At 46.6% G+C, this 27,758-nt stretch overlaps 1 protein-coding gene across 1 annotated transcript; it reads left to right on the top strand.

Annotated features, from left to right (window-relative positions):
- sorbs1 (sorbin and SH3 domain containing 1) lies at positions 1 to 27,758 on the top strand (the record flags this gene model as incomplete). Its single annotated transcript, XM_079229639.1, has 26 exons — positions 1 to 34; positions 385 to 501; positions 1,264 to 1,370; positions 1,486 to 1,624; positions 1,849 to 1,878; positions 2,726 to 2,856; positions 3,148 to 3,208; positions 3,352 to 3,426; positions 5,121 to 5,156; positions 5,335 to 5,437; positions 6,362 to 6,476; positions 8,143 to 8,226; positions 12,347 to 12,396; positions 14,243 to 14,421; positions 16,317 to 17,786; positions 19,000 to 19,064; positions 19,175 to 19,345; positions 19,893 to 19,939; positions 20,241 to 20,355; positions 20,538 to 20,663; positions 20,755 to 20,949; positions 21,167 to 21,688; positions 22,402 to 22,497; positions 23,870 to 23,922; positions 24,049 to 24,155; positions 24,485 to 27,758. The coding sequence occupies 26 exons, from the start codon at positions 1 to 3 to the stop codon at positions 24,550 to 24,552; spliced, it is 4,296 nt and encodes a 1,431-aa protein (XP_079085765.1). The 3' UTR covers positions 24,553 to 27,758.

Below are 27,758 nucleotides of genomic sequence, written 5' to 3'. Positions count from 1 at the left end.
ATGAAAGGCTCCCCTGACCTGATTCCTGCCGCAGGTGACGTATCCCTCCGCCTCATTAATCTCTCAGTCCCACAAAGACAACTCTCTAAACTCACAATGTCTGCGTCACGTTATTAACCTGTGCTGACAAGCTCCTACTGCTCTACTTCCTGCTCTGACGGAGTGACCGTGGCAATTAGTCTGATAATAATTTGATGGCCTGGTTCTGGTGTTGCAGTTCTATTTCGGTCATTTGGGGCGCAAGGTAGCAATCACTCGGATTCCCGGCAGATCCGAAGCAGGAGTGCGCTCTGAGAGTACCGAACACACGACTGTCACGCCTTGAACGATGAGGAGCTGTGAAGGTGACGCTCCTATATTTTGAACTCTTTTTTTCTTCTTCAGATTTGGACCCCAGCAGAGTGTGCAAGGGGAAAGGAGTGGTGACTCTGAGGGCCACCCTCGTCCACATAGACGAAGAGGGCCGCATCAGCGCAGAGCCAAATGCCATTACAACGCCAAGTAAGTCAGAGCGAGGGCCACGGCTGCTTCATAACAACTGTCTGCGTAGCGGGCGCTCGCAGTTACGTGACCCTGTGAAAACGGGACACGTCGCCGTAGAATGTGGACAGACAATGCGAACGCTGCGGTGATTTAAAAATAAGCATTTCATCATGTCCTGTCGTCGTAAATATTGCTCGCATGCCCTTCGCAGTTCTTTTTTTATATCAGGATTACATAACGTGTCGTGTTTTCAAAGTGAACTCTCAGAGCTGCGATAAAGGTCGCGATTGCTCATATTTTCATGCGAGCGTCAAAGAGCTTTATTGTAGCGTCCCGCCCACTGCTCTTGGGAGCAGGCGCCTGGACTGTGGGCTTGTTTGTTGCGAAGAGCACAGTGGAGCCGGACTGGAGGCCGGCCAAGGCTTTCGGGGGAGATGTTTTAATTGTTGTAGAGCCTGAATATAAAGGCCATTGGAACAAACAGCCTTTGCAGCTCAGTGAAAGGCCGCTTTGTTCTGATGACAAAGTTCAGAGATTGTGGGAGAATCTCTTTTTCTTTTTTCTTTTTTTTCTTCCTTTCCTGGACATATTAGCATCTCTGAAAACCTCCAAGGAAAGCAGTCACGCCCTGCGTAATGACACAAGAGATGTATTTGATCGGGAACAAGCTGTTACGGTTCAGGTTTCACTGAAATACGCTACTTTTTAGTGTCATCCCCAGTGGTTTTTATTCTTGACCGCGCTGGCTGCCAAACTGAGGGAGCTCTGGACTCTTTTCAGGTGGCTGGACAAGCCAGATTAATGGAGACGGCTCTAAAGCAGGAGTGGCTGAGGGAGGCAGCAACATCACAGCAGATATACCTCCTGTAAACAACACTCAGTGCCAGGTACGTTTACTTCCTCCCCGTTGAACACTGCCTCTTTCTTTGTTTGGTGTTACAATTATAACATTTCAGTGAAAGCTTTGTGTAAATGTTGTTGTATTTACTGTTACTTTTTCAGGCCCATTCACCAGAGAGCCTAAAAGAGAATCAGGCCCCATCCTCCGCTGACATTCAGAGCTGCATCACGGCCTCCAGCTCTGTTTATCCCTGCACCAGCGCAGTTAACCCCACCATAGTCCTGCTGCAACACAACAGAGGTGAGCGCACCCCGTCTGTGATGGACCGGTGTCATGAAGAGTTCACAGAAGCGTTTGAGTTTGCCGTCAACGTGCTTTTTACATGTCGGTGCGGCATCTCATCAGTGACCCATTAGCGCTGTCCTGCTGTCCCACACGTAACCTTTGCTTCCTCACTTTTGCTTCATTTGCTGAGTCACATTTCACTGTGCTGTCCTTGTCTGTCTGTCTTTCTCCTACAACAGAGCAGCAAAAGCACCTTCCTCATTTCGAAGGTATGCAATGGGGCCCTGGTGATGTCTAATGGATGTTTGTGACGTGTTTGTAATTTCTGAGACTTCGCCGGCAGCAGTCCCAGTTTTTTATAACGGAGCGATATATTTATTTTTCCCGAACTGAAACATCTGCCACCTTCCTGCTGCCTCGATTCAATGTGTTCGCCGCAAGCCTGTGAAGTTAATGAGTCATGTTTAATTCATCGATGTGTTGGAAACATTGAAACGGTTTATTAGTGGAAGGAGAGCGCACCAGACCATACAGAAACGTCACGGCCACGAGATATTTTCTACATGTTCTTCTGCAATTCACATTCTGTTTTTGCTAATTGCAGACATGCGTCAAAGCAGATTTAATTTCATGTCCGTTTGCCTGCGTGGCATGCGAGATTCTACACTTTCTTCCACTGACGTGACACCTGACACATCTCATTCTCGGGGGCCAAGTGTCACATGCGGCATATGTGCGACAGAGTTTACCTCATCGTTTCAATATTCCGTGTTGTAACGTCTTCGAGGGGAGTGCACTTTGATGACACTCGGTAAGCATTTGTGCACATATTTTGCACAAGAAATTGCAATTCTTTTAGATTCTTGAAGTGTTGCTTCCTTAATTTCGTGTTGGTATTTGCACTCTCTTCTTTATTTGGTGCAAAACACATTATGTGAGACAAAATCTTGACATGATCGGCAGCAAAGTATTTGAAAATATGTTGTGCACAGCATGAGGCATATGACGTACGGTACCCATAGTCTCTCTCTACGTAGGTTGAAACACAAACATGCATTGAATTGTGAGTTTTGTTTTTGATGTTTGTTTGTTTTTTCATAACAGACCCGACCCCAGAAAGGGACAAAAGCCCTGATCCTGGGAGAGACTCTGTCAGTCCGGTCCCTGATATGGACTGGAAGAGGCTGCGGCTGTCACTGCACTCCCCGGTCCTCGGTCCTCTCAACAAGCCCATTGTCCCCGTACGGGTGAGCAGCTAAACCTTCTGTCAAATGAAGACAAATCTACTCGATTACAATGTGTAATGGGCCTTTTGTTCAAATGATGCATGAGTCTTTGATGTTACAGTACAATAGTTAGTATTTATAGAGAGCACATCACTCAACGTTGTTGTGTTAAAGCATTCAGCAGAAAGATTATTGCTTGAAAAAACTGTAGAATTTTAAATGAAGAAACATTTTAAGTGGTGTCCCCCTTTAAAATCACAATGTTGACATGTTTGTCATTTGTTCATTAAATCTACACATCTAAAATTTCAGAACACTGAAAAGTCCAAAGACTGGTACAAGACTATGTTCAAACAGATACACAGAATACCTGGTAAGAGGAAAATCATAATTTCCACGTTTTATTTTGTCTGATCAGTTTTGCCCGTCATGTCCCTCTCTGTTGGTGGCCCCGCCCTGTGTGTGTGTTTGTATGTTATGTCACACTGTGCTCTGTCTCTCCATCACTGTGCTCAGAGCCTATTGAGGAGAACCCTTACCGCCCCACCTACATTTTTCCCGACAACTATGACATTCAGACGAAACCAAAAGGTATCCGATGGCAGTGACTCCGCTCTCGTTGGCTTTACTGATCTGCAGCCATCCTTTTCCCTTTCAAATACTTTGGCTGTCATACCTGCCCCTGTGGCAAGTACAACACCACATAACTTTAAGATTCCCAAAGTTTTTGAAAGGCTTTTACCTAATATTTTCCGACGTCTGTTCTCATACTATAGAGCCACTATCTTTTTAGATACACTGCAGGTTTCGTGCAGATTTCCTGATCTAACTCCGTTTTGCTGGCGTGGGAAATTTTTAAGATCAGCAGGCTTTTTTAATTTAATGGGCCTTTTTCTTCTTCGATATTTTAACATGTCACAGTAGGAAAAGCACAGGTGTACATGACAAAATAAATACAAATTAAATTTCCCTGCTTCAGGGTCCTGGTATAATGCACGCTGGCTCACTGTCTCGCCGCCATGACTTACTGGGATACTTAAACGGAACACAGCCATTGTTAATGTTATTAGTGGCGCCTGGTCTTTTCCTACTATGACAAGTCAAAATGGCTGCTGGGAAAAAGGCCTATGGGCTGAGTGGCACACATACAGTTAAAGGCACAACCTGTGATTCAAATAAGTCTAGTCTCACTACTCGGAGCATAAGATTACACATACACTCTTTAATTCATTGACAGGCTGTAGACCTAATACTTTTTTTAAATGTTTGTATCTGTCTTACGAGTCCCCCAATTCTATGGAAGTGAAATACTAAATTGCTGGAGTACCCCTTTAATGTTTTGCTAGGCTGTTAATGGACAAGTTTGTAAAAATACTTCACCGTCTAATTAATGTTGTCACAAAAAAATGGGTTCGGCCTTTAAGATCATACACGATACATTGACATCGACACGTTGACACGGATGATGCACGAAGCCTTGTAGTGCCGTCCTACTTTCTCTTGTAACAAGTTGTAACAATTCCTAACGCCTTTTCTCTTTTTGCTGGTAATCATCTCACATTTAAAGCTTCAGATGTTTCGCTTTCTTTAAAAAAAAAGTCATGTTTCATCATCATCAATAACAGGAGAGCGTAGTGTACTATTTTTGCCACTAGATGCTGCTGTGGTCCTGCACTGAGGCTGTGGGCTGTTCTGCCCTGTGTAGAGTTCCTCAGGCAGTATGAAAGCCTTCAGACTGTAGCGCTCCTAAAAAGCGCCACCATTCAATGTTTAGCAGATGGCTCCGGTTCGATCCACGCTCCTGGTTTTAGTTTTAAGGTCTGTCAGCCGTGGTGAAGAGGGACAAGGAGAAAGAGCCTGAACGCTTATATTGCTTCTTCAGTAGCTCTGTCTTCGCTTCACATGATTTCCTCCTTATGTGGTTGTGACTGATAGGATTCTGTAAAATATATCCCTTATACAGAGATAATTCTGATTGTGGCAGTCGCAACTTTTTTTCTTTTGCTTTACAATGCATTATTTATTCAGAGCCTCGATGCCCGTCGATGCCTGCATCCCATTTTTAGCTCAGTAATGCTTCCTGTAAAGTGCTTTGATTTGACACTCTTTGAATGTGTTTGGTGAACCTGTAATGCTCGGCCTAATGGAAGGTGAGAGGTGTGGGGGGTTTAATGCCTTATGAATAATTTAGTTTGGGGCTATATTCATTACTTTTCAGGCTCCAGAGCACAAATAGATACACATTGTAATAAATCCTTTTTGGTTGTTGTCTGCGCCTCTTTCAGATGATTGTCCCACTCCCTTCGGTTACTTGGAAGATGGTGAGTTTTGGATTTGGGTTTTCATTGATGTACAACTAGACCATTATTTTTATTTATGTAGAGCATGCAGCGTACACGAATTACAGCTAAACATTGATAACATTTGAGTTGACGCATTAATGCCGTTAAGCATCACTCTGTTGATCACATCAACATTATTTTCCTTTTCTTTTTAAAGTGAGAGCGGTCCCCCGCTCAAAAAGCGACGTGGAGGTGGATTCAAGAGGCCGGTCGATGCCTGTGCCAACGCGCTCCTCCTCCCTCAGACCCTCCGCCAAAAGGTCAGCGTCCTCCATCTGCTCCAACATCTCCGTATGCCGTTCACTTTGATATTTAGTCCAAAAGCACAGTGCTGTTAGTGAAGAAAGGAGACGTTTACAAGTCAGAATGCGAGACAGAAAATGATATATATACACGAAAAATGATATATGTCAACGTGAATATAAGTGTGTGAGTGAAGGAATCCTATTCATGTGTCCCTGTGATATAAAATGCTGTCTGTAATGGTAGCTCATGATGTTAGCTCTTATGTTCTCACAGTGTGAGGTTGTTCACACACACACACACACACACATACACACATGTCAGCACTGACACAGACGATCTGCTCTCAGAGAAATGAGTGATGGAGTGATGAAGGAGGACAGGTGATGGAGGATAAACTGTGGCCCACTAGAGCTGCAGATGACATGTCGAGGCCTGACCTTCCTCTTTCCTCGGGGCTTAAAGGGGGAGCTGCAAAGCATGTCTTTGGAAAAATGAAAAATAAATGCTGCTTGATGTTCTTGATATCCAGAAAGAATTTCATTCAGAAAAATAATTTTCTGTGTAGCGAGAGAATAGGTGTAGGGTTGGGTGTTTCTCATTTAAGAGTCTTATTTTGGTAGTAACTGTGGCTCTATTACTGGAAGAAATTCTCCCAGGAAATGCTGGGCTCTGTTTTGTGTCACTGGCTCCAATCTTGTTTGCCTTATCGAGTTACCGACTTGGCTGAGACGTGAATTGGATTTTCTGCCATATCATCATTAGAGGGAGAGAGAGAGAGAGAGAGAGCAGGGATAACGAGGGCGGACGTCATGTTTGAAAAAAACACAAACAAAATAATATCTTCGCCTATAAGCTGGTTGCCATGGAGACGTCTTGATAAGGATTGGCTCTCTTCCATCCCACACCCCACCCCTCCCTGACACCCGCCCCTCCAACAGGAACGAGTGGGAGCCCCCGGATAAAAAGGTAGACACCAGGAAGTACCGCGCCGAGCCCAAGAGCATCTTTGAGTACGAGCCAGGGAAATCGTCGGTGCTGAAGCTGGAGAGAACGGTATGCTCGCCGCCTGCCTCTCTGCCTCTTTCTCTCCCTCTCTCTCCCTCCTTCTCTCTGTGTGCATGTCTGTGTAAGCTGTGTCAGCCCCACTCTCCACCCACCACGCACACCCCCACCCACCACCGCTGTATCTAAGCTCCCGGGTGGCAGCCTCACTAACAGCTCGGACGGCGACGTATGTGTAGCCTGAATCGCCATGTGCACCACATTCCTAAAGGGTGTCCTGTTGCGGTGACAGATGATCCTGCCGGGGCAGCGGGGGAGTATCGCTTACAAGGAGAGCCATTGTCTCCCCGTCTTCAATTTAAGGTTATTGGGTCGAATCGGCTCGGTGTGAGAAGGATCCCAGCGCAGACACAAAACATGGATCCTGCGTGTGTTTTCTTGAGGGGGGAGTGTTAACGCTCTCTGCTCCACTTTCCTCTCCGGCCTCAGCACTTTGTGCTCAATCAAATGGCGCGGCTTTATTCAGTGTCCTTGAGGGCTGTCTTTTGATGATGAGCTTTGTTCCATATGATAGATAATTGGCAGCTGCTCCCGAGATCGACAGTGTAATATTTACCAAAGGAGAGTGCGCACATTTTGCATTTCGATTTCCCCGTTCCCAAATCTTTTTTAATAGAGGACACGGAGGTGATCAGTATTGTGAGAAAGTAGATGATTATGTAATTACAGTTTGTCTGATGCTTCGGTGACATCAAGCTAGAAGATGTCGCTAGCCCGACATCTGGCCCGATCCCAGTGGCAACAAATACACTCATTAGAGAGAGTTCGCCCCAGTTCATCCTGGCAACACTGGGAAATAATGGACTCGGTTGTTTTTCCATCACAAGCTCAGTTGTTATGGGTCAGTGTTCCTGTTGCGTTAGCTGGTCACTTTCTACGCCAGGTCTATTGTTTTTACTCTCTGGTGCTGAAAGATGTGTTGCCTTAGCCCTTATATAAAATACGTTTTAACGATTGTTATATTACGTTTACAAAGATTGCATGTTTTGTTCGTCGTCATCTTTATGTGTCGGCTGATTCGATAGAATAAAATGCCCTTTTTGGGTAGTATTTATTTATGAATTGCCTGTATGCCCATATGTACATTGAAGCTGTTTTTGGTTGCTGAAATCAAACCTCCTGTCCATACTCAATATTATGGACAGGAGAAACAAGTACAGTGACCCGTAACTTTCTTCATGTCTGTGTGAGTGAAATTTGATACTCCAGCAATATTTACTGGACTTATTTGTCCAGTAAATATAAATCTACTTAGTTGGCCTTAGCTAAGCATAAAGACTGGAAACAGGAGGAAACAGCTCGCCTGGTGACAGCCCCTCTAATGCTCAACAATCGTGTGACTGTTGGAGCTGCAGACGGTTTCCAGTCTTCATGCTAAGCTAAGCTAATTTGCTGCTGGCTGTGGCTTCATATTTATCGAACAGACTTCTCAAGTAAAGGATCCAAGTGTCAAACTAGTCCTTGATGGACTTGAATAAATGTGAAGCCTATCCTTTAGTTCACTTCCTCAATGAGAACACCTGCAGTGCTGCTGATGATTTATGGTGTTGGGCTCAGTCACCAACATGTGATCGGCTCATTACGTGTTTGTATTCTGTGCTGTCTGAACTGTCTTCTCTTTGTCTTTCTCCTCCTCCTCTTGTTGCCATGCCCCTAGACTCAGGATGTAAATCCAGAAGATGTAGATTTAGAGAATGAGCCTTGGTATAAATTCTTTTCAGAGATGGAGTTTGACAATGCGGTAAGTGGCTGCTGTCTTTAAAGCGACAGTGTTGTATTGCATGTGATAACATCCCTGTTTAAATAATGCCTAAAACAAACTGTGTCTGTCTGTAAGGGCTACTCCAGTTCCTGCTTCCACTTACGATTTTGTCCTGAATAATAGATTTATTGATCCTGCGCATACAAGGTTATGTGACAGCATGTGTCAGGGGAAAACGTGTTTCCTCTTGAACTAAATTTACTACCATGTGTCTCATCAATGTTGCTTAATGAGACCAACGTTTATATATCCCTCTTTTTAATCATAAACTCTTTGTTAACTTGAACTGTTTTTGGATGTATTTCAGCATTCCCATCTGCAGCAAACCTTTTTTTTTTTAAAGCATTTGACATATGACATATGCTATTTGTCATCCCTCGTCATCACCTCATACACTTTAAAAGGATTTTTAACCCCCTTAGTGTCTAAAATAGTCAACTGAGATCTATTTTTGCCCTCTTCAAAAGTGTCTCTCAGCTATTTATTTGTATCTGTGATGCTGAGTGAGCGCAGTCAGAAAACTGTCTGACCACTTTACGTTAGCTGTGGCTTTTACCCTGCGCAATTTAGATAGTAGGCATTTAATATTGTTTTGAGTCTGTTATACTCGGAGTAGGAGTAGTCATAGGTTGTAATAAAGTATTGATTAAATCATCACAGGGCTATTTTGAGTCATCGCCATCCTTTTTTTTGTGCACGGGCTCTGGCGGTCCGCCCACCGTGGCAGTACCCCTGTTCTTCTTCCATGTTGGTGACTCAACGCCCAACAGGAACTCAACGATTCGCTCATTTTTGGTATGTTCACCTTGCCAGCTAGGTGAGGCCTGGCCCGGATGATTTATCCAGAAGTCACTCTTCACTTGGGGAGTCTGCTGTCCTCACAAGCATTACATTTACCAAAATACCCAAACGGGCGCGGGCATGTTGAAGCGTCAAGGCCCGTGCCTCGGGCCTTAGCTGGCACCAGACAGGCGCGTCACTGTCCGCCTACAAACAGATGTTGGTTCCCCTCGCTCTCTGTCAGTCGGAGCCACACCGCCACACCCTGGATCATACGAGGTGGCACCACTCGCTACCGCATGAGGTCATGTCCTAGCATCAGCCAGACGCAGGGTCTCCTGCTCCAGGTCGGTGTATATGTGGAGGCCGACTCGGTCTCATGGCAGCCTGGACGTTTGCCAGATGATCTTGGCTTGATGACTGGCTCCTGTTTAATGTCAAAGTCACTTCTAAAGCAGCACCTGGTATGCGTAGTATTTGACCTTAAGGCCCAGCCAGACACTCTGGCTCATTGGAGTTTGATTGACATATCAGCACTCACTCGGTGTTACCGGTGGAGAGATACGGTTGATAGTCTGCAAAAATCCACAGTGCTCAGGTTAAACAAAGAGCTTTGATTCAGTTTGGTCTTATTCTTATTGAACCACTTCCACTAATGAAGTAGTATTACTTGACAGTATTGAAAGTTCCTCTGATCGACATCTTTCTAATGGTCTTCTTGTGGTTTCACACTGCTAATTAGCCAGTTGTCAGCTAAATACCTCTAAAGAGCAGGCTTAGTGTAAGTCACACATTAGATAATCCTAGGAGACTGCATTATTTTCTCTTCAGCCAGTCCTGTCCAATCATCATTACTCGTCACACCCCTCCTCGTCACCTAGCCACTCGGGTGAGAGCGACACCTGTGTATACTCACACAGTAATGGTCCTCCTGAATAATATGAACAAGGAAAATACGCGGTGACAGTTACGGACAAACATAGGCCCATCGATTTACGTATCTAGCTGGAGATAGACGGCCACACTTAGCTATGGTTCATGAAAGAGCCTTCTGCACCCCTCCCCTCTGCAACCGACAGAGTGGCTCCATCTGGGGAGCATGTGCAGACGAGGGGGCTGCTGCCACACTGTCTCAGCGCTGAGTTACATAGCAGCCCCCCTCCTCCGCCACCTGACTCATTCTAAAGGAGGCGTCTCTGTAAGCCCGCCAGCTCATTGTGCTTTCATATTTAACCTCTGTTACACACTTGGCCTTTACCTTTAAGCGTTTAGCGGAGATGAGACGGGGGGGCTCTCGGCTATAACAGGCCCTTCACACTGGGGGAGCTGTTTGTTTTCACGAGAACACATCAACACAAATAAGGTGCTGGAAAGAATGAGATTCATGTTACCATGACCTACTCATGATCGCTATTTTGAATATGAAAGCGGCCCTGAGTGGCCGAGGACACCTGTTAGGAAACTTGCACACAAGAATTTTGCAGAAACGCAGTCATCGGCGCTCCACTGACTCACCGAGGCTTCCATTCATGTCCATATCCAGCTCCGGGCGTGCCGTGATCACGCTGCTCCCAGCGAGTAGTTTCATCCTCGGTTTGCGTCTTCATCTGATAAGTCCGTTTTTAGCGTCTCGTTTTTATACACTCTCTTCCTCTATCTTCTATTTGCCCCCTTTATTTCATTAGTGGGATAAAAACGTCCCTCGTAGTAATCTGATGTTAAGTGATGTCAGTGTAGGATTAGTACAACGGAGCTTTACCCTTTTAAAAAAAAGAAAGGTTTACATAAACTGACATCGGCATCTTGTAAATAACCAGATTAAGATGCCATTCCTTTACTCCAGATACTCTTTCCATGCTTGTTTCCTGTTTACTTTCCCCTGAAGCTGTGTGTGTGTGTGTGTGTGTGTGTGTGTGTGTGTGTGTGTGTGTGTGTGTGTGTGTGTGTGTGTGTGTGTGTGTGTGTGTGTGTGTGTGTGTGTGTGTATTAGCCCAATTACCCAGGGGTGCAAGATGACACTATCATCTCCCCCTGATATCAGATTTGAAGAGGAGGGGTCGGGGGTGATACAAGATGTGGCAGAGCGAGGAAGAGCTGTAGATTATTCAATGACACCGGTGTGTTCCCCCGAGTCGACATGGAACATTTGGCTTTATAAATAGACTATAGACTTGCCAGCCTGATGTTCTGTTCTTACAAAGATCGGCATTTATTCTGAAAGGTTATAAATGATCATCCTGCCCTGGCAACTAAGTGGAAAGGCATGTTGTGGCAAATGCCGCTGGAGAGAATGCTCCTTGTCTGGTCATCGGTGTGTGGAAGCGGACACTTGGACGCGCCGTGGGGAAGTGGACGTGGTATTAGCGGCAGGGCCAGGCTGGCTGGGATGTGGATTGTGCAATCGTATTTGCAAACAACACTTGCGCTCTTATTCATAGTGCCCCGTGTCATATCCGTTATTTTTACCTGCTGTGACGTCTGAAAAGCGGAGAGCAACAGAAACAGTGGGCTAAAATTAGTTGACTCTAAACCATTCAAAATGCTCGTGGGTGCTACCACATTGAATGACCACCCCTGTGTTTTGGAGATAATATCTGCTTCTAAATACCCACTACTTTTACTTTGTAGGGCTTTCAACATTATTCACTCACTTTTTCCTCTCAGTTTGTTTATTTCTGCCTCCATGTTCGTGCTCTTTGTCTTTACAACTGTGTTATAATGATCTGTTTCTGCAATTAATTCGCTTGACTGTATTCTTTGCTTTGTCTGTTAGCATTTGTGTCTCTTTTTGGCTCTTTAAGTGTGTCTGTGTGTGTGTGTGTGTGTGTGTGTGTGTGTGTGTGTGTGCGTGTGCGTGTGTGTGCGCGTGTGTGTAATTCGGCCTGCTTGCACCACCAGCTGGTTAATTGTCCCCGGTCTGGTCCAGTGGTAATGAGAGTGACTCAATACCAGACAAAAGAAACGGCTTCACTGGGAGACAGCAGCCCATTGGCTGAGCCTGTGACAGCCCCCTCCTCCCGCATGGGTGCCCCCTGACCGATGCACGCCCACCTCCCCCCTCCCCTCCACTCTTCATACTGCCGCTTGTTTTCTCCAACTTGCATGCAGGCCAAAACACACGCTTACTCCTTCATGCCAAGCCCAGTCCGGAGAAGCTAAGAACCCCGGCTGCTCGAGACAAAAAAACTGGAGCAGCGAGTGAACGACAGCGAGGAGAAGAAGAGAAAATCTGACCGCAGCTAATGCCCCTGCCTCTGTTCTAGCTGGAGGAGACCTTCCTGTGGATCTATCAATGACTTCTTTGTTTGGTTTGTTGCAGAGTGCCCCCTCTTTCAGCCCCCTGGAAACTGCCTCCGACCTGCAGCAGTAGTAAGTCCATGCCTCCTTCCTATTCCTGTACTTGAGCTTTCAATCTCCCTTCCTCCCTTCCAGCATGTTGATGATTATTTAAGGCATGTTATGGGGATAAATGTCAGCAAGAGATTTGTCCACCCTGTAGAGCTGGCCCACCCGCAGCGGGGGGACTCCTGCTTCCTGAGGAGATCCCGTGAATAAGGCAAAAAGCTACCAGAACAGTGTGTCCTCTGTCCGTATTTCATGGTGTTTGTTGGGAGGGTGGGAGACATGGCTGCTATGTGGGGATTTATTTAAAGACAGCAACCTGGATGTCACTGGGATAGAGGGAACTCACCCAGCTGCTGCATAACTTAAAAACCGTTATCTTCTTCTGAATGGGTGTGTGCACAGAACTCTGAGCGGCAACTTGCACTGTGAAAGAGGATGCTGTTACTAAAACAAAGCCGGCCGAGCCCTTGATCTTTTTTGTTTTTGTCCGATGAGATTGACATCTTCTATTTTCGTTTGCGTAATAAAATGTAAGGAATTCAGGACCGAGCCATGGTGACTGTCTCGCGCCACAGTCCGGGGGAAAATAAACTTCCTCCCTCCAATTCTGCTCAGAACTTTCCATCTGCTACAATCATTATGTCACCGTGGCCAAGTATGTGAAGACAGATCCCCAATCCAACTTTTTAATTCTTCAGGTTGTTGTTCATTCTGAGAGGAAGAGGCTCCTGGTGGAGGGGTGCTGGAAGTTCCCTCACCCCAAATTTTCAAAGGAAACTTCAAGTCATAAACTGACTTCCTTCAGAGGCACACATGTTTAGGGCAGGATGTTATTTTTTTCCCCTCTGGGGTCTGTTCAGAGTTCTGTTCTGTGTTTTTTAGGACTCGGTTAGACACCCACTGTGTTTGCATGTATTTGGATGATTGATGGAATTGTTTGAATGGCCTCGCCATAAGAGATGCCATGGCGATACAGTAGTACCAACGCAGTAATTGGTATTTAAATGAGCTGCTCGTCATGACTGTAACCTGTAGTAGGTTCAGTCCCTGGTTCTCTCACAGGCCGATTACTGACTGTTGATTTAACCAGAACCGTTACAGGAGATCGACTTAAATCTCACGCGGCTCATGTCCTGCACATTTCCTGTATACCGTTCATGTGAATTCTTGTAAGTAACCCAGAACCAACATGGTTTTTAATGGCTCTCCGCAGTCAGCAGTGAGTGCACACAGCTATGAAAGAGCTTTTTGTGTTGAGGTAGGGGAACAAGGAGAGTAATGTAGCCGTACATTTGGTGTGAGCTTGTAAAACTCTGACTTGGCAACATTGCAGATGTAAAACCCATTTTTGGAAAATAGTAACTCCTCTTTTTACCCAACACTAGTGAGAAGGGGTTTGTACGGGTTTTCATTTCATCACTCTCTGGGTTTAATGAACGCTTTTGGAGCAGCGTGAGTACCACGTGAGCGCCATGTGAAGGAGAGCAAACCTGACAGCATTACAGGTGCGCGGCAGGGCCTGATGCACCATGTGGCAATGTTCGGAGAATATTTATAGAAATGTGTCCTGTCGGCCTCTCTGGAATGTAAGATGTGTGCGGTGCTGAATGCCTCCTCTTAACGTCAGCCTCCAAATTTCTTCACTTTCTTTCTCAATTTAGTTTTTTCCTGCCTCTAAATATTTTGTCTCCCACAAGTCTGCCAGGACAGGAATTACCTCAAGACACACTAAATGAGAACCATGTGACAGCTTATTACCCAATTTGGCTGCCTCTGGTTGTCATAAAAAAAAAAAACATGCAACAGAACTCCTCTGAATGAGATGGGCTGTGTTTGATTAGCTGTCTGCGTTCCTCTCATCACCGTCTAGCTCCTCGAGCAAGTCTGGACACAGCGAGGTGGAGAAGGACGGGGGATCATCCACGGGTGAGCCCGGAGGTCCAGAATGCGACCGCCATGTTTACAAGAGTGTCCTGGAGGGCGGCGACATCCCCTTACAAGGTCTACGGGCCCTAAACAAGCGCCAAGCCAGCTCCTCCTCATCTAAAGGTAGGATAGCAGCCGCGTTATATATATGTGGCCAGTAAAACGGCAGGTGTGTGCATGTTTATGGATGGATGTGGGGCTAGACAGCACAGCAGGCCATTTAAGGCCTTTCCTGCAGAGACAGAACCAATGAGTTATAGACATGATGTTCGACCGCTCAAAGTGTCAGACAGGGATACATCTGTTTCCAGTTACCTTTTCTGTTGGAATCCAAACCGTTTTCTTTGCTCCCAGACCTCGCGGCATCGGCCAATCACCCCGCAGCATTCATTCCCCCGCCAGCTTTTGATTTATTATTGATGCCATGGATGTTTTCATCAAACGTATACTGGCCATCTGCTTTGGAAAACTCATGGAGGGAGTGAGGTTGTCTCGCTAAGTCGATGGAAGCTAACCTTGGAGAGTTTAACACCCGCCCCGCGCCCCCTGCCACCACCACCTCTTGCTCCAGTTGTGAGCCGTCGCTAGGCAGGCTTAGGGCAAGACTCCAGAGTGTTCCAGCGCCAGGGAGCGGAGGGCCAGAGAGGGGATGGATGGGGAGCGAGATAAACAGACGGGTGAGATAAACAGGAGGGACACAGAGGGTGGGTAGGCATGAGGAAGTCAGCTGTCAGTGTGAGGTCCGAGGCTGGAATGCCTGCGCACATGGCCAGTGGCGGGGGGAGAAGAGATGTAAGGACAGGGACACTGTGATCCAATACAAGTCAATACTGTACATTACATCTGGAAAGACACACCATAGATGGACAATAGAGTCAAACATTTCCACTTCAAGTTTTGTACATTTCTATAATAATGACTAATATATTGACGCTTGGAACAAAAATATTTTTTTTTAAAGTTGAATTGTGGCAGTAAACGTATTTGTCTCTCCAGTCAACTGACTAGCACGCTCATTCATTAGCCTACTGCCCAAAGAGGTAAAAGCCTAAAGTGCGAGAAACCAAACACTTCATCATGTGTCTCTGTCTTGTGCTCACGAAAGACGAAAATATCTGTACAAATCTTTGTCTTTTGTAGAACTGAGCCTCCTCGGGGGCTTTTCAGTGGCTAGGACTTTTTTTTCTCGATCAGAATATCTAGTTTACTTCCTCTTAGTGTGTGTTTTTCTGGTAGATATGAATGTGACAGATGGGTCACTCGTGCTAAGTGTCTCGCAGCATGTGAATGTGTTGTGTCACTTCCCGGCTCCATCTGTGGCGTTATCGCCAGCACGCCATAGCCAGGAACCGACGCGAGTGTTCATCAGAGGTCTCTGACAGCCATATTTTTACCGGGCAGGTTGACTCAGGATTTATTTTTTATTTACAACCGTGTAGGGGAGCAGTGTATTAGCAGGGGTGCCATTGGCCATTCATCACTGCAGCCGGCTGTCTGACTGCTAAAAGTAGAAGAGAAGAGTATACAGTGTGTATGAGGTTAAAGCGGAACAGGCAGCAGTCATGTGAAAGAAACGTGTATGAAAACAAAATAGGTAACAGAAAAGTGTTTTTTTATTTTTGTCTTTCATCTTTTTGTTTTTAAATGTACTGATACTGCAGTCAGTGTGAAGAATTCCTATACGACCTCCGACATCACATAACATCTCATGACATATTGCTGTCTTAATACTTTATGTTCCCCTTGTTATGTTTCTGTTAACAATAATATGGATAATGCAAGAATCAGTAAATATCCCCTTGTTCCATTTTTACAAAGCATTGTTCTTCATGCTGTTAGTATAAAAGTCATATATTACTTGATGCACAATGCATCAAGTCTGCTTCCTCTTCTCATCCACTTCTAATGGAACTTGGTCTTTACTTTAGAAATGTGCCTGACTCTGTTTTAGTGTGTGTGAACCTGTGAGCATTGTAATCTAATATGTTGTTTATTCTGTTGTCCTGCATGCTTGCCAGTGGATTATAAAGGTGGGAATGGCGATATTATTTCACCCTGCTCCTCTGTAAATAGTCGATCGGTTCTTGCCAGTAATGCAATAGGTAACCAGTGTAAGAGTATGAAGCCTCTATCTGCTGCCAAAGCCTGCATACCCCAAATTCTGCCCTCTAAGTTCAAACCCAAGCTGCTGCCGCCCAGTGGTGACAGTCAGGAAAGCAGGACTAGAGCTGTCAGGCACCCGAAGGCCCACAGCTGTGAGGATCTGTACACGGGGCCATGTGACACAGACTTTGCTGGAGCGGAGGAAAGGGAGAGCGGGCAGCGTTCAGACTCTGAGTCCAGCTACGCCGCCGAGTGTGAGGACGGCCTCAGGAACGTCTCCCCTGCAATTAGGAGGAGCGCGTCCGAGTTCTCCAGCATGTACAGGACCATGCATCAAATCCAGCGGCCCAGCTCGGCCGGCTGCAGCCCCCACGGCAGCGTGCGCAGCCTCGCCTCTCTTTTTGAGAAGTCAAAGGCCGACGGGGGCGAGAGGTCGGAGGCGGACGATGGGGACAACATTCCACGGGCGGCTGTGTCGTCACGGGTCAACGAGTTTGAAATGATCATCCAGCGGTCCAGCTCGACGCCCAGCCGTTCCTCCTCCATGCCCACCCTGCACTCTGGCCACAGCCCCGTCCACAGCCCCGTCCACAGCCCCGCCCACCTCTACATGGCGTCTGCAGTGTCAGCGGAGTCACTTTTGGTAGCTGACACCACCCAGACTGATGCCTGCTCCCCGGTGGAGGCAGAGAGCAGGAGCTGTGGGGAGGAGGCCCTGTCACCAGGCGGCGTGACCGCGAAGGAGGCCGTGTCCCCCTCAGAGGACCGACACCAGGTCAGGACTGATTCCCCCTCGAACACTGAGGCTGAAGCCGAGGTTGAGCTGATCTTCAGTCAAAGTTCCCCAGAACTGAACCACCAGCACGTGGGTGGATCAAATAGTCCCCTTCCCCTGCTTACAGCGTCGCCTCTGCAACACAACCATCTCCACCACCACCACCACCACCACCTGAACCATCAACTCCTCCTCAAACCCAGCAAGTGCAAAGGCTCTTGCCCGGCCTCTTACACCCGCTTCACCACCATCCTGCGGCACGAGAGGCAGCAGGCCTCGACCCAACAGGAGAGGCCGCCGCCTCTGGAGAAGAAGACCACGCTGCCCGGGAACCTCTTCCTCATGGGCCCAGCTCCCTTCAGGTTACGGAAGAGCCTGCAGTCCCACCAGAGTCGGAGGAGCCTGCTGGCCACGAAGGTGATGGCGGGCACCCCGAGGCCCAGCACGTTGTCTCCTGAGCCCAGACCTCTGATCCCACAGCGCCTGTCCTCCCTGGAGGTCCTGGAGAGGCTGAGTAACGGAGAGGAAAGCAACACTGACCACCTGAGTAACGGGCAGGGCTTGGACGCCAACGGGAACCTTCTGCAGCCGCTGGCAGCTAACCGCAGAGGTGGCTATCTCCATCCCTTCACCACTGTCACCCTCCTCTCACCCCTCCCCTCCCCTGTGGTCACTCATTTATCTCGACTCTCTCTTCACCTCTGTGTCCCTTTTTCTCCACAAAGCGACGCCGCCACCCTCCATCCCTAGTCTGTGTGGTGTGTTTACAAAGTGGCAGGGAAGCCTCCATCTCATTGTGTCAGTGTGCTGTTTGGTGCTCTCCCATTTCACTGTGAATGAATACGATCCCGCAAAACACACCAAAACACTGCAGTGACTGTAGGAGGTTCAGGCAGCTTTTGGTAACGTATATATATATATATATCCTGGTGACATCAGCTTTGAGTTGTATGCAAGGGTGCTAAAGCCTGCGTAAGCATTACACCCACACAGACTGAATTCTGTGTTTTTATTGTTTTATTACATTGCCATGGTGTCGAATAAATGCAGATCACACATGACAATGAGATGCTAAATCTTATCCTTACGTAGCAAAGAAAAGAAAGCCTTCCCTAAAACTACGATCCCAGCATCCCTCTGTAATGGTTAAGCAGGATATATCGATATAACATTGCATACGCTCTCTCAAACTGATGTCTCACCATGTCTGTATCTGTTTGTTTTTGTTTTTTGTTTGTTTTGGGAACGATTTACATCTGCCGTCTTTCATTCTCTCACCATGAAAGGTTTGTTTTAGCCAGACAGGAAGTTCCCTGCTTTGATTTCTTTCATATAATGGAATGAAACATCTTTGGTGGGGAACATATTAAGTCATGAAGACATCTCGATAATGTAGTAAAAGGTGAAACCTCAGTAGACTAATGGATGCTGCTTGGTCGATCAGTAAAACTATGATGTCATGTTTATTCTTTTGGCCAAAATACAGTAGTCTCCATTCTTTCTTTCCTGCATTTGTTTTGTTTTTTCATGAACACACATCAGATCATTCTGTGGTCATTCCTATGTGCATGCAGGAATACATTTGGCTTTTTGGATGTGTGTGTGCTTTTTGTTCTCGTGTTACAGAGATTATGGTTCATTCAAAAGCATGCGTAGTCGTATTTATTGTGTGTTTCTATGATTCTATTCTTTGGAATTGAGGAGTTGACTGCAATATCATCATCTTCTATTTGAAAAGTGTTATTCTTTCAGTTGGATTTATCTTGAGGTTGACAGTAAAAAAAATGCTTCACGGCGTAATCTCCATGCCGTTTCTGTTTCAGACTCGTCCCCAGTTCTCGGGGAGAGCCCGGATGAAGTGTTGCGAAGGCGTCATGGGGACAAAGAGGTGAACTTTGAAGCTGGGTTACGAATGAGGAAATCCTATATCATACATAACCACTGTGTCACGTGAATGAAAGAGTGCAGGATACCCATATCAGTCTGGTTTCCTGGCAGAAAATCTTGGAGGAGCAGCGGCGGCTGAAGCGGGAACAGGAAGAGGCCGACACAGCGTCCAGGCGACACACGGGCATCGTCCCGACGCACCACCAGTTCATCACCAACGAGCGCTTCGGAGACCTGCTCAACATCACAGATAACGCGGAGAAGAGGAAATCAGGCGTTGAGGTACAATGCAGGGCCGTGTCTTATCCTTCTGTAAGCAGGAAACCAGACGGCAGATGCTTTGTCCATTTGTGCGTGAGCCAGGACACAGGAGGCTCTCTCCTCTGGGCCGAACATTCAGAAGGAAAGAGCAGCGATAGCGGACCGCACTTTCACAGTGCACACTGTTTACCAGCTGGATATCTCCACGTAATGTGGTATTAGTTGCACCCTTGTGGTGTTTACCAAGGTGTGTGCCTCCAGTCTCACTGTAAACACTCACCAGGAGTGTCTTCCTGGGCGGGCTCCACAGGACAAGTCACAAGCACCTTATTCCTGCAACGTGAAAGGGCCGCAGATTCACAGCGCACAACAAATTCCAGATAATCTTTTCCTAACACACATACATGACAAAGCCCAGAGAGTGTAGTGACCAGAAAGTGTCAAATATGTAAAAGTACTACAGTATTTTTCGTCTTTCGAATAACTTTTCATTAACTGAGTAAAATGTCAAGAACAATAATGAGTCATGAAATGAGAGTGAAACAAGTTTCCTTTTGTTTCCACACAGAGAACTCCAGCCATGGCTCGCTTCGACTTCAGAGCAGAAACTCTAAAGTGAGTTACCTCTGTATTACAACCGGGTCTCACAACCTGTGGCAGTTGATGAAGGGATGTTGGGGTTTATGCTGCTGTTAAATTGTGTCCGCCTTTAGCATATTTACATATGAGCCAACCTTTCAGCATTTGTTTACACGTTTACACGTTATCTTTTACTTCAATGTGAATAAATCGCGCCCATCAGATGTTAAACACGGTTCTGCATGAGATCACTCTCCCTTTCATTTTTGTACTGTCAAATAGTTTGTTTTTTTACTTCTTTCATTTCACGTGAGTAATTAATCTGTTTCATTTCTAGGGAGTTGCCGTTTCAGAAGGGAGACATTGTCTACATTATTCGACAGGTGGATCAAAACTGGTATGAAGGGGAACATCATGGAAGAGTTGGCATTTTCCCTCAAAGTTACGTCGAGGTACGTGAGTTCTCTCTCTCGCAGTGATTGCTCTTTAAAGTTATTGAAATAGTGTTGTTTTTTATTCCATAGATATCTATGCAATTCTGAATAGCGGCGTTGAAGATGTTTTGCTTAAACATTCTGCTGCACAGTGTGATTCATCTTGTATTTTTTGTTTTGTTGTTTTCTGCCTCCTTCAGCTCCTCCCCCCCACAGAGAAAGCCCAGCCAAAGAAAAGTGCCCCGGTGCAGGTGCTGGAATACGGAGAGGCCGTCGCCCGCTTCAACTTCAACGGGGACACGGTGGTGGAAATGTCCTTCAGGAAGGTGTGGCCTTTGAAATGTCTTTTCCTTTAGGAGCACTTTAAAATAACGTGGAAGGATCTTCTCACACATAGAGATGCCTTTGCCTCTGCAGGGAGAGAGGATCACGCTTATTCGGCGAGTCGATGAAAACTGGTACGAAGGCAAAATCTCGGGCACCAACCGCCAAGGCATCTTCCCCGTCACCTACGTAGAAGTGAACAAACGACCCCGCATCAAAAACGGGATGGAGTATCTGGACCCTCCGGTCAGCCAGTCGCCACAGCGCAGCACCAACGCTTCTCCCCAGGTGAGGAGGACATGTTAAGACGTGGTGAAGAGTTGTTCCGACTGCTGCGTCTCTGAACAATACATTTTCTTCGATGTTCAGCTTGACACCCACCTTTTTTTAATTTGACAACTTTTTTGCCCATTGAATTTGTCTCATCTTTCCTCTCCTTTTCTTTTCCTCCTCTCATCCCCTCGTTGCTTCCTTCTCCTCCCACCTTCCTGGTGGTCTTTAAAAGCTGTATCGTAACCGTCTGACCACCTCCCCGTTGCCCCTCCCGCGCTCCCCCCGCCGCTCCGTGTCCCCCGAGGTCCACGCCATCTCCTCTGAGTGGATCTCTCTGACCGTGGGAGGAGGGAGCCCCCCCGCCGCCCCCACCCCTCCCCTGCCGCCGCTGCCCTCAGTGTCCTACCGCTGCGGCGAGTACCTGCCCCCGCCCTACTCCGCCAGCCCCGTGCCTCCCATCAGCGGCAGCCCGTACTGCGTCTCCCCCATGGCCTCCCCGTCCGCCTCGCCTCTTCCCCCGCCTTACCCGCCCAGACCCAACTCCACCACACCCTTCCTCACGTTCACCCCACCTCAGGGGGGGGACTTCCTGCTCTCCCTTCACTCCCCGTGGCCGTCCCGCAGCGTGAGCCCCTGTGGAGGGCCCGTGCTGGAGGGCTGGGTGAGGGGGGAGAAGGAGTTGATAGAAGGGGAAGGCGCAGAGGGGGACGGGGGCCACGCGGCCCCGGGCAGCAGGCGACATAGCCCTGCAGAGGTATATTCTGCATGGTGTGCGGTGTTGCATCCCAGGCTCACTCAGGAACATGGGCTTTAGGCCACAGTTTGATTCCTTAAGATAGATGTGTGATGAAGTACTTAAGCTGACGTGTGTGAGTGGAGGGAGTGACACTAACCTGTGGATTTGACCTGAAATTGATTTCAGCCACATGGATGAATCTGCTGGTTTAGTGCAGGCAGAATAAGTTCAAACTGGTCACACCACTTAAAACTGCATGTTGTTGTGTGTGCACTACTAACACGTGAGTGTTTTACAGTGTCTTCCAGTGTCTTTTAGTGTTTATTTGGTGCACTTCAGATTTCCCAGCTGTAAAGGACTGTAAGAGGAGCTTTTGTGCTTGCATTTCCAGGATCGATTTGAGAGCTCTCAGGTGTCTTCCTCTTCGTAAAATTCAGCATGTTGTTGTTGTTCCACCCTGAGGTGTGATAACATGGATGCCGTTGGAGTTTGACATTTATTTAGGACAGTGACATATTTATTAGTGAGTATTTATAGGTTTCACATGTTGGCTTGTGTTTCAAAAGCCGCTGCGAGGTTGAAATTTCCCACGGCAGGGAAATGCAACCTGACTGTGGCCGAGGTATGACGGTATTCACAGCAGGTGCTGGATGTGTGGTGCGAGCTCGAGAGAAAAGCTTTTATTTTGTTTTAAATGTCCTGGCTGATTTGACATTTTTGTGTTTGTGCAGTTTGTGAAGAACGAGGCTGACCATCACGGACGGAGCTCCAGGAGCCCTGTGATGCTGTTTGACATCCAAGACAACAACAACGTGAACTCTTTTACGGTAAGGTAGAGTTTTCCATGACCTCCACTGGACATTTACAAAAAGCAGAGTGTAGTTTGTCTTGTGACTTCATCATCTGTTTAACTTATTAACCCATCACCTTCAAAGATCCATTTGATCCATCGTCTTTAACTCCCATTAAATATGTGAGATATTAGGTTGCTTTATTGCTGAAGAAGAAGAAGAAGAAGAAGATTGATATCCCTCCCATGTTTGTCTGCTCAGTATGCTGCTGGAAGTAGAGGCCAGTTAGCTTAGCTTAGCATAAAGACCCAAAACAGGTGGAAACAGCTAGCCTGGCTTTGTCCGAAGCAAGTAGGATTCTACCAGTGCGTCTAGACCTCACTAATGAACATAATGTGTTAATTGGTGTCTTGTTTTAGGTCGCGCATGACTGAAAGTAAAAGCGGCTCCTCCCCCTCCATGTAAAGGACAGATGAGGTGGTTTGGCTGGACAACTTTAAAAAGAGCTGTGGAACCAGGTCAATAAGCAGGAAGCGAGATAACCCCAAACAAAAGGAAGCACTGCCAAAGTCATAGTGAGAGAGTTGCTCAGTTTACAAAACGGTCCATCACCTTCTCGTTGCCAGGCAACGAGCAGACACGGCAGGAAGTCGCCGTTTCCGTCCAAGAAATAGTCCCAACATATACAACTCCCTGTTAAACTGCAAAATTGTTTTTGTTTTTACACGTTTACACTGTTTTGTCAGTCTTTATGCTAAGCTAAGCTATCCGGCTGTTGACTCCACCTAGATATTGAATGGACGAAGTGAAATCAATCTTCTTGTCGGACTCTCAGCAAGAAAGCGAATAAGAGAACACAAGAGTACATTTACCCAAAACATCAAGCTATGTCTTTCAGCTGCACCAGTCAGCTTCCCTTAACTACTGCATGATCATTCTGAACGCTGTTAAGAAATGAACTAATACCTCATGTTTCCTGTCTACATGCTCTCACTCTGCTGTCTTGCCTTTTCATGCCTCTCCTCCTGGGCTCCACCAACGTCTCCTCTGCTTTTTCCTCCCGGCTTTTAACGGATCACTTCCCTTCCTGCCTTTCTACTTACTGGACCAACCTTCCTGTCCCGCCCTTCGCCTACCGCCCCCCCAACCCCCTCCCTCTCTAACTCCTGACCTCTTCACCTCGGCCTCTTCCGGGACTTTCGGTGGGGCCCGCTGTCTGTCTTACTCTGACGACTTCCCCCACTGCTACTACTACTACTGCTACTACTACTAGGAGGCAGTGTGTAATGAGATCTTGAATATAGCTGAGACCTCGGTGAGGTACTGCAGCACCCTGTCCCACCACCCTCATGACTCTGTCAATAGACTGCACCCCCACCCCAGTAAACAATCTCTCATCATTTCCCAGCAACCCCTGTCCCACAGCAGCAGCCCGGAGCCGAACCGCCTCAGCTGTGGAATGTGAGTAAGATCAGTTTCACTTTCACACCATGTTTCTTTTTTTTTTTTTTTTCATAATTGCATTCCTGGTTGCGAATGTAGTGTCTTCTGAGCGTTGCAAGTTTACCAGTCCAGGTTTTCCTCCAGTTTCCAGGCTCTGTACAGTTACGTGCCGCAGAACGAAGACGAGCTGGAGCTGCAGGAGGGGGATCTCGTCAGCGTCATGGAGAAGTGCGATGACGGCTGGTTTGTCGGTATGTGCCCGCGGGGCCTCGGGGTTCATTCCTCAGGGATGCGGTCACACTCGCTGTGTCACATTAATCCTGCAGAATGACAGCAAAGGACTGTACGCGTGCAGAACGTGCACACTCGGGGCAGAAGTAGAGTCCTTTGTGCATCCTTCCATATCGGGTTTCTAAAGAATGACAGCAGAGCAGAGTGCAATAAGCACAGGATTTGTGCTTATTGCACTCTGCTCTGCTGCTTTTGTATTCACGTCAAGGTCGTTTGAGCCTTTAATCTGAGAACAGATCTTTTTTTACTTTCTGTTTCACCTGATCCTTGCTCTTTCTTTTCTCCATAGGAACCTCAAAGAGGACAAAACAGTTTGGGACGTTCCCTGGGAATTACGTGAAGGAAGCAAAACTGTAAAAGTGTCTAATCTGGCTGTAACACATGGTCGCCTGTCAAGCTTGGGAAGTCACTACTATCGCGCATGGCTGTTGGTTAGCGTAGTCATTTAGCCAGGCGGATCCATTTTGTCTGGGAAAGTGTTCGGTCGGCCTGAGGCGGAGACGGCTCACCGCCCGAGCCTCGGCGCGGTGAGCACCTTGACACTCTTCTTGACAGACCTCGTCTGTCTCCACGTGTGGAATTTCTCCGTGAAAAAAAACCCTCCCGCAAAGTAGCTTTTATTGTACAGATAATAGCTTCCATCTTGTCCATGTAATCCACAGTACGTCAGTGTTTACGTATAGCACCTCCGTCTGGAGGCCGGCAGCAGAGCAGTGTATGGATTGAAGAGTGGATCTCATTACCTGAACTGGACTTGGGAGGATTCAGAATGTGGTTTTTATGAGATTGTGTGGTTGGAGCTGTTTGCCGTGAGCTACCTTTCAGGACCAGAGGTGTTCATCATGATTCGCTAAGTATGAAGCAACGCCTGCCTTTGCTTCCAAAAAAGAAAACCTTCAGTGTTAACAGACATTTAATTGAATGTGGTGGTTTGTTCCTCCGTTTAGATCCTGTATGAAGCCCCCTTGACAAAGTGGTCTCTGACAGACCTGTTTTACTTCACATTTTATGAATCTTTCCACATTTGAAGAATGTCACAACATTCACAACTCAGTGTAAAGTGTAAAGCCGAAAGCTTTAGCTACCGGTTCAGTATTGCCTTCATTTTGTATCCCACAGTTGTTATTACAACAGTTATTACCAAGTCAAACACAAATACAGGACACCGTGGACTATGTTGAATGTCTGAGACAATTGTATACGCACATCCTATTATTTCAAACTTTATTTATTTGTCCTTTTATGCCTCTTCCGTCAAAATGGAAGTAAACCGTGTCTACTGACGGATGGCGCCCGGAAGGTAGCCGGCGGTAGGCGCCTGGCTCCAGCGCAACCACGGGACAGGCGTGCTAGCACTTAACTTCCTGTTTGGCCTTTAAGGGAGATCCCACCTTACAAGACGATAGTAGATTAATCACAACAACAACAAAAAGGATGCTTCATGTTTGAAGTGAAGCCAACAAGGTGTCTTAGAAAATAAGAATTTTTAAAAACGTATTGAGATTTTAACCACGCCCCCTATACTGACAAAATTGTATGTTGGTTTTTTTTCGCCGTGTAAATGTGTACAGAAAACTTTTAAGAGGCCTTTCAAAATATGGCTCCATATTTTCATATGTAATGTTTTCGTTTGTATGTATGTTTTCATATGTACTACAACTTGGGTTACACAGCAAGTGGAATGATTTAAATAAGAAGCATTAGCACAGCATGCACAGAGGTCGACAGATCAAATCAGAGCATGAAACACGATCCGCCATCGCCTCGATGTCCGCCACCTTCATCTTACGGCCTCAGAAGAGACGACAGGCCGCTCGTGGAGCTTCAAGCGCTCCCTCACGGACTGATCGCTTTGAATCTTTGCCGTGGAAGCAATCCGAGCCGTCTTCCCGCCCCCACGAGCACAAGAGCACCCGACGTCTCCAGCGCCGGCCGGATCCTGTAACAGACGCCACATGTCAAGAGTAGAACCCCCCGCACAGATCGAGAAGACGATAGCTATTGTTTGTTCCATCAGATTCCCCGTTGTCATCAACCACTGTGCTCGTCAAATAGTACTTGCAAATAGTTCCTCGGGGCTTGTCGCGACCTGCTCTGACGGGCGGTTTTTAGGGTAATTGCTTCGGGAGTATTTTAATTCTGTTTTTGTTTACACCAGGTGGACTAGTGTGACTATCTGATCCTCCGGGAAGCCGGATCCTTCTCCCAATCCCCACATTTCTTACCGAATGGTGCCCGAGCAACAGCCTGCTAGTAGACCTCTCCGTGAGCGCACGGCGTCCACAGGCAGGATGCACACAGTAGCTCTCCCTTGCATCTAGACGTGTATGTTTTCTATATCTTTGTCTGTTTCCACGCGTTAGCTACAGTTGTGCGGTGATGATGAACATTTTGGACTTGGTTTTGCAGCTGTATGTGGCTGCCACACATATATGAAGTTTAATAACTGACAAAGTGCATTCATTTCACAAAAAGGACAGTAGCCATCGGTGCTTCATCCTCTGTTATTGCCAACATCTGCAAAGGAATGTTTTCTCAAGATAACACGCCGTGTTATGGGTTTGCCTGTGTAGCACTGATATAATATTCAGGTATTTTGTTACACCACAAAAAGCTATGTTTTCCCCTCCACTGCTGACTAAACATTTTTTTGTTATTCCTGTGTAACTCCAGCTCTGCGTGAAATGTGCTGATTGGTTGGGAGCCTTTTGACCTGTTGGGCTTTTCTTTGCTGACAGAACAAAAGATTGGCTCCATCTCAGACACACCACACGGTGGACAAACAAACAATCACTATTTAGTCACACACACACGCACAACTCTAATCTATATTATTTCTGTGATATTGTGCTCCAGAAAAACATCACAGGATGTATGAATGTATGAATATATGAATGTGGCACAACGCACACACAATATGTTAAAAAAAAAGAAAGGAGAAAATCCACACGTCTGCATTTTCATCTTGAATGAACACGCAGACCCCTGAGCGGCATGACACGAGAAGGATTGTAAATATGTAAATACAAAAATAGACTGCGAGCGCTGGGAGCGTCAAAGTGAGCTCGCCGTCACTTGCAGCGGTTTATTTACCTGAAGGATTTTTTTGGCAAAGCACAGAGTGGAGCGTTACTGAGCACAGGAAGTTTGACGCATATGAACATTAACGCTGCCATTTGTGACGATCATAATGCCTTATGTTGGATGCAAAATTGTGCCTCATTTTCATTTTGTTTTCTTTTATTTTTGGAGGGGGTCATTGAAATGTACCCATGACATATTTAATGTAACCATTGTTTTCCCATTAGTCCTAGTCTCTGTGATGGGAGAACATTTACTAAGAACTTGTCAGTTACGGTGCAAGTACCTAAAAGTGTGGCACAATGCTTTAACTTAAATGATTAATAATCATAAGAATGGACTAGTTTAATGAGACACACAACCTGTAACAGGTTTGCTTTGTTTGCTTCAATTTGCAGTGCTGTTACATTGATAATATTAAAAAAAAAGATACTATACACTGCTGTGACTTCGGTATTATGCAATATTTAATAAACCGTTTA

The sequence above is a fragment of the Taurulus bubalis genome (genome assembly GCF_910589615.1).
Source record: "Taurulus bubalis genome assembly, chromosome: 14".
In the NCBI taxonomy this organism is placed as follows: domain Eukaryota; kingdom Metazoa; phylum Chordata; class Actinopteri; order Perciformes; family Cottidae; genus Taurulus; species Taurulus bubalis.
This window is presented reverse-complemented; position numbering and strand designations above follow the sequence as displayed.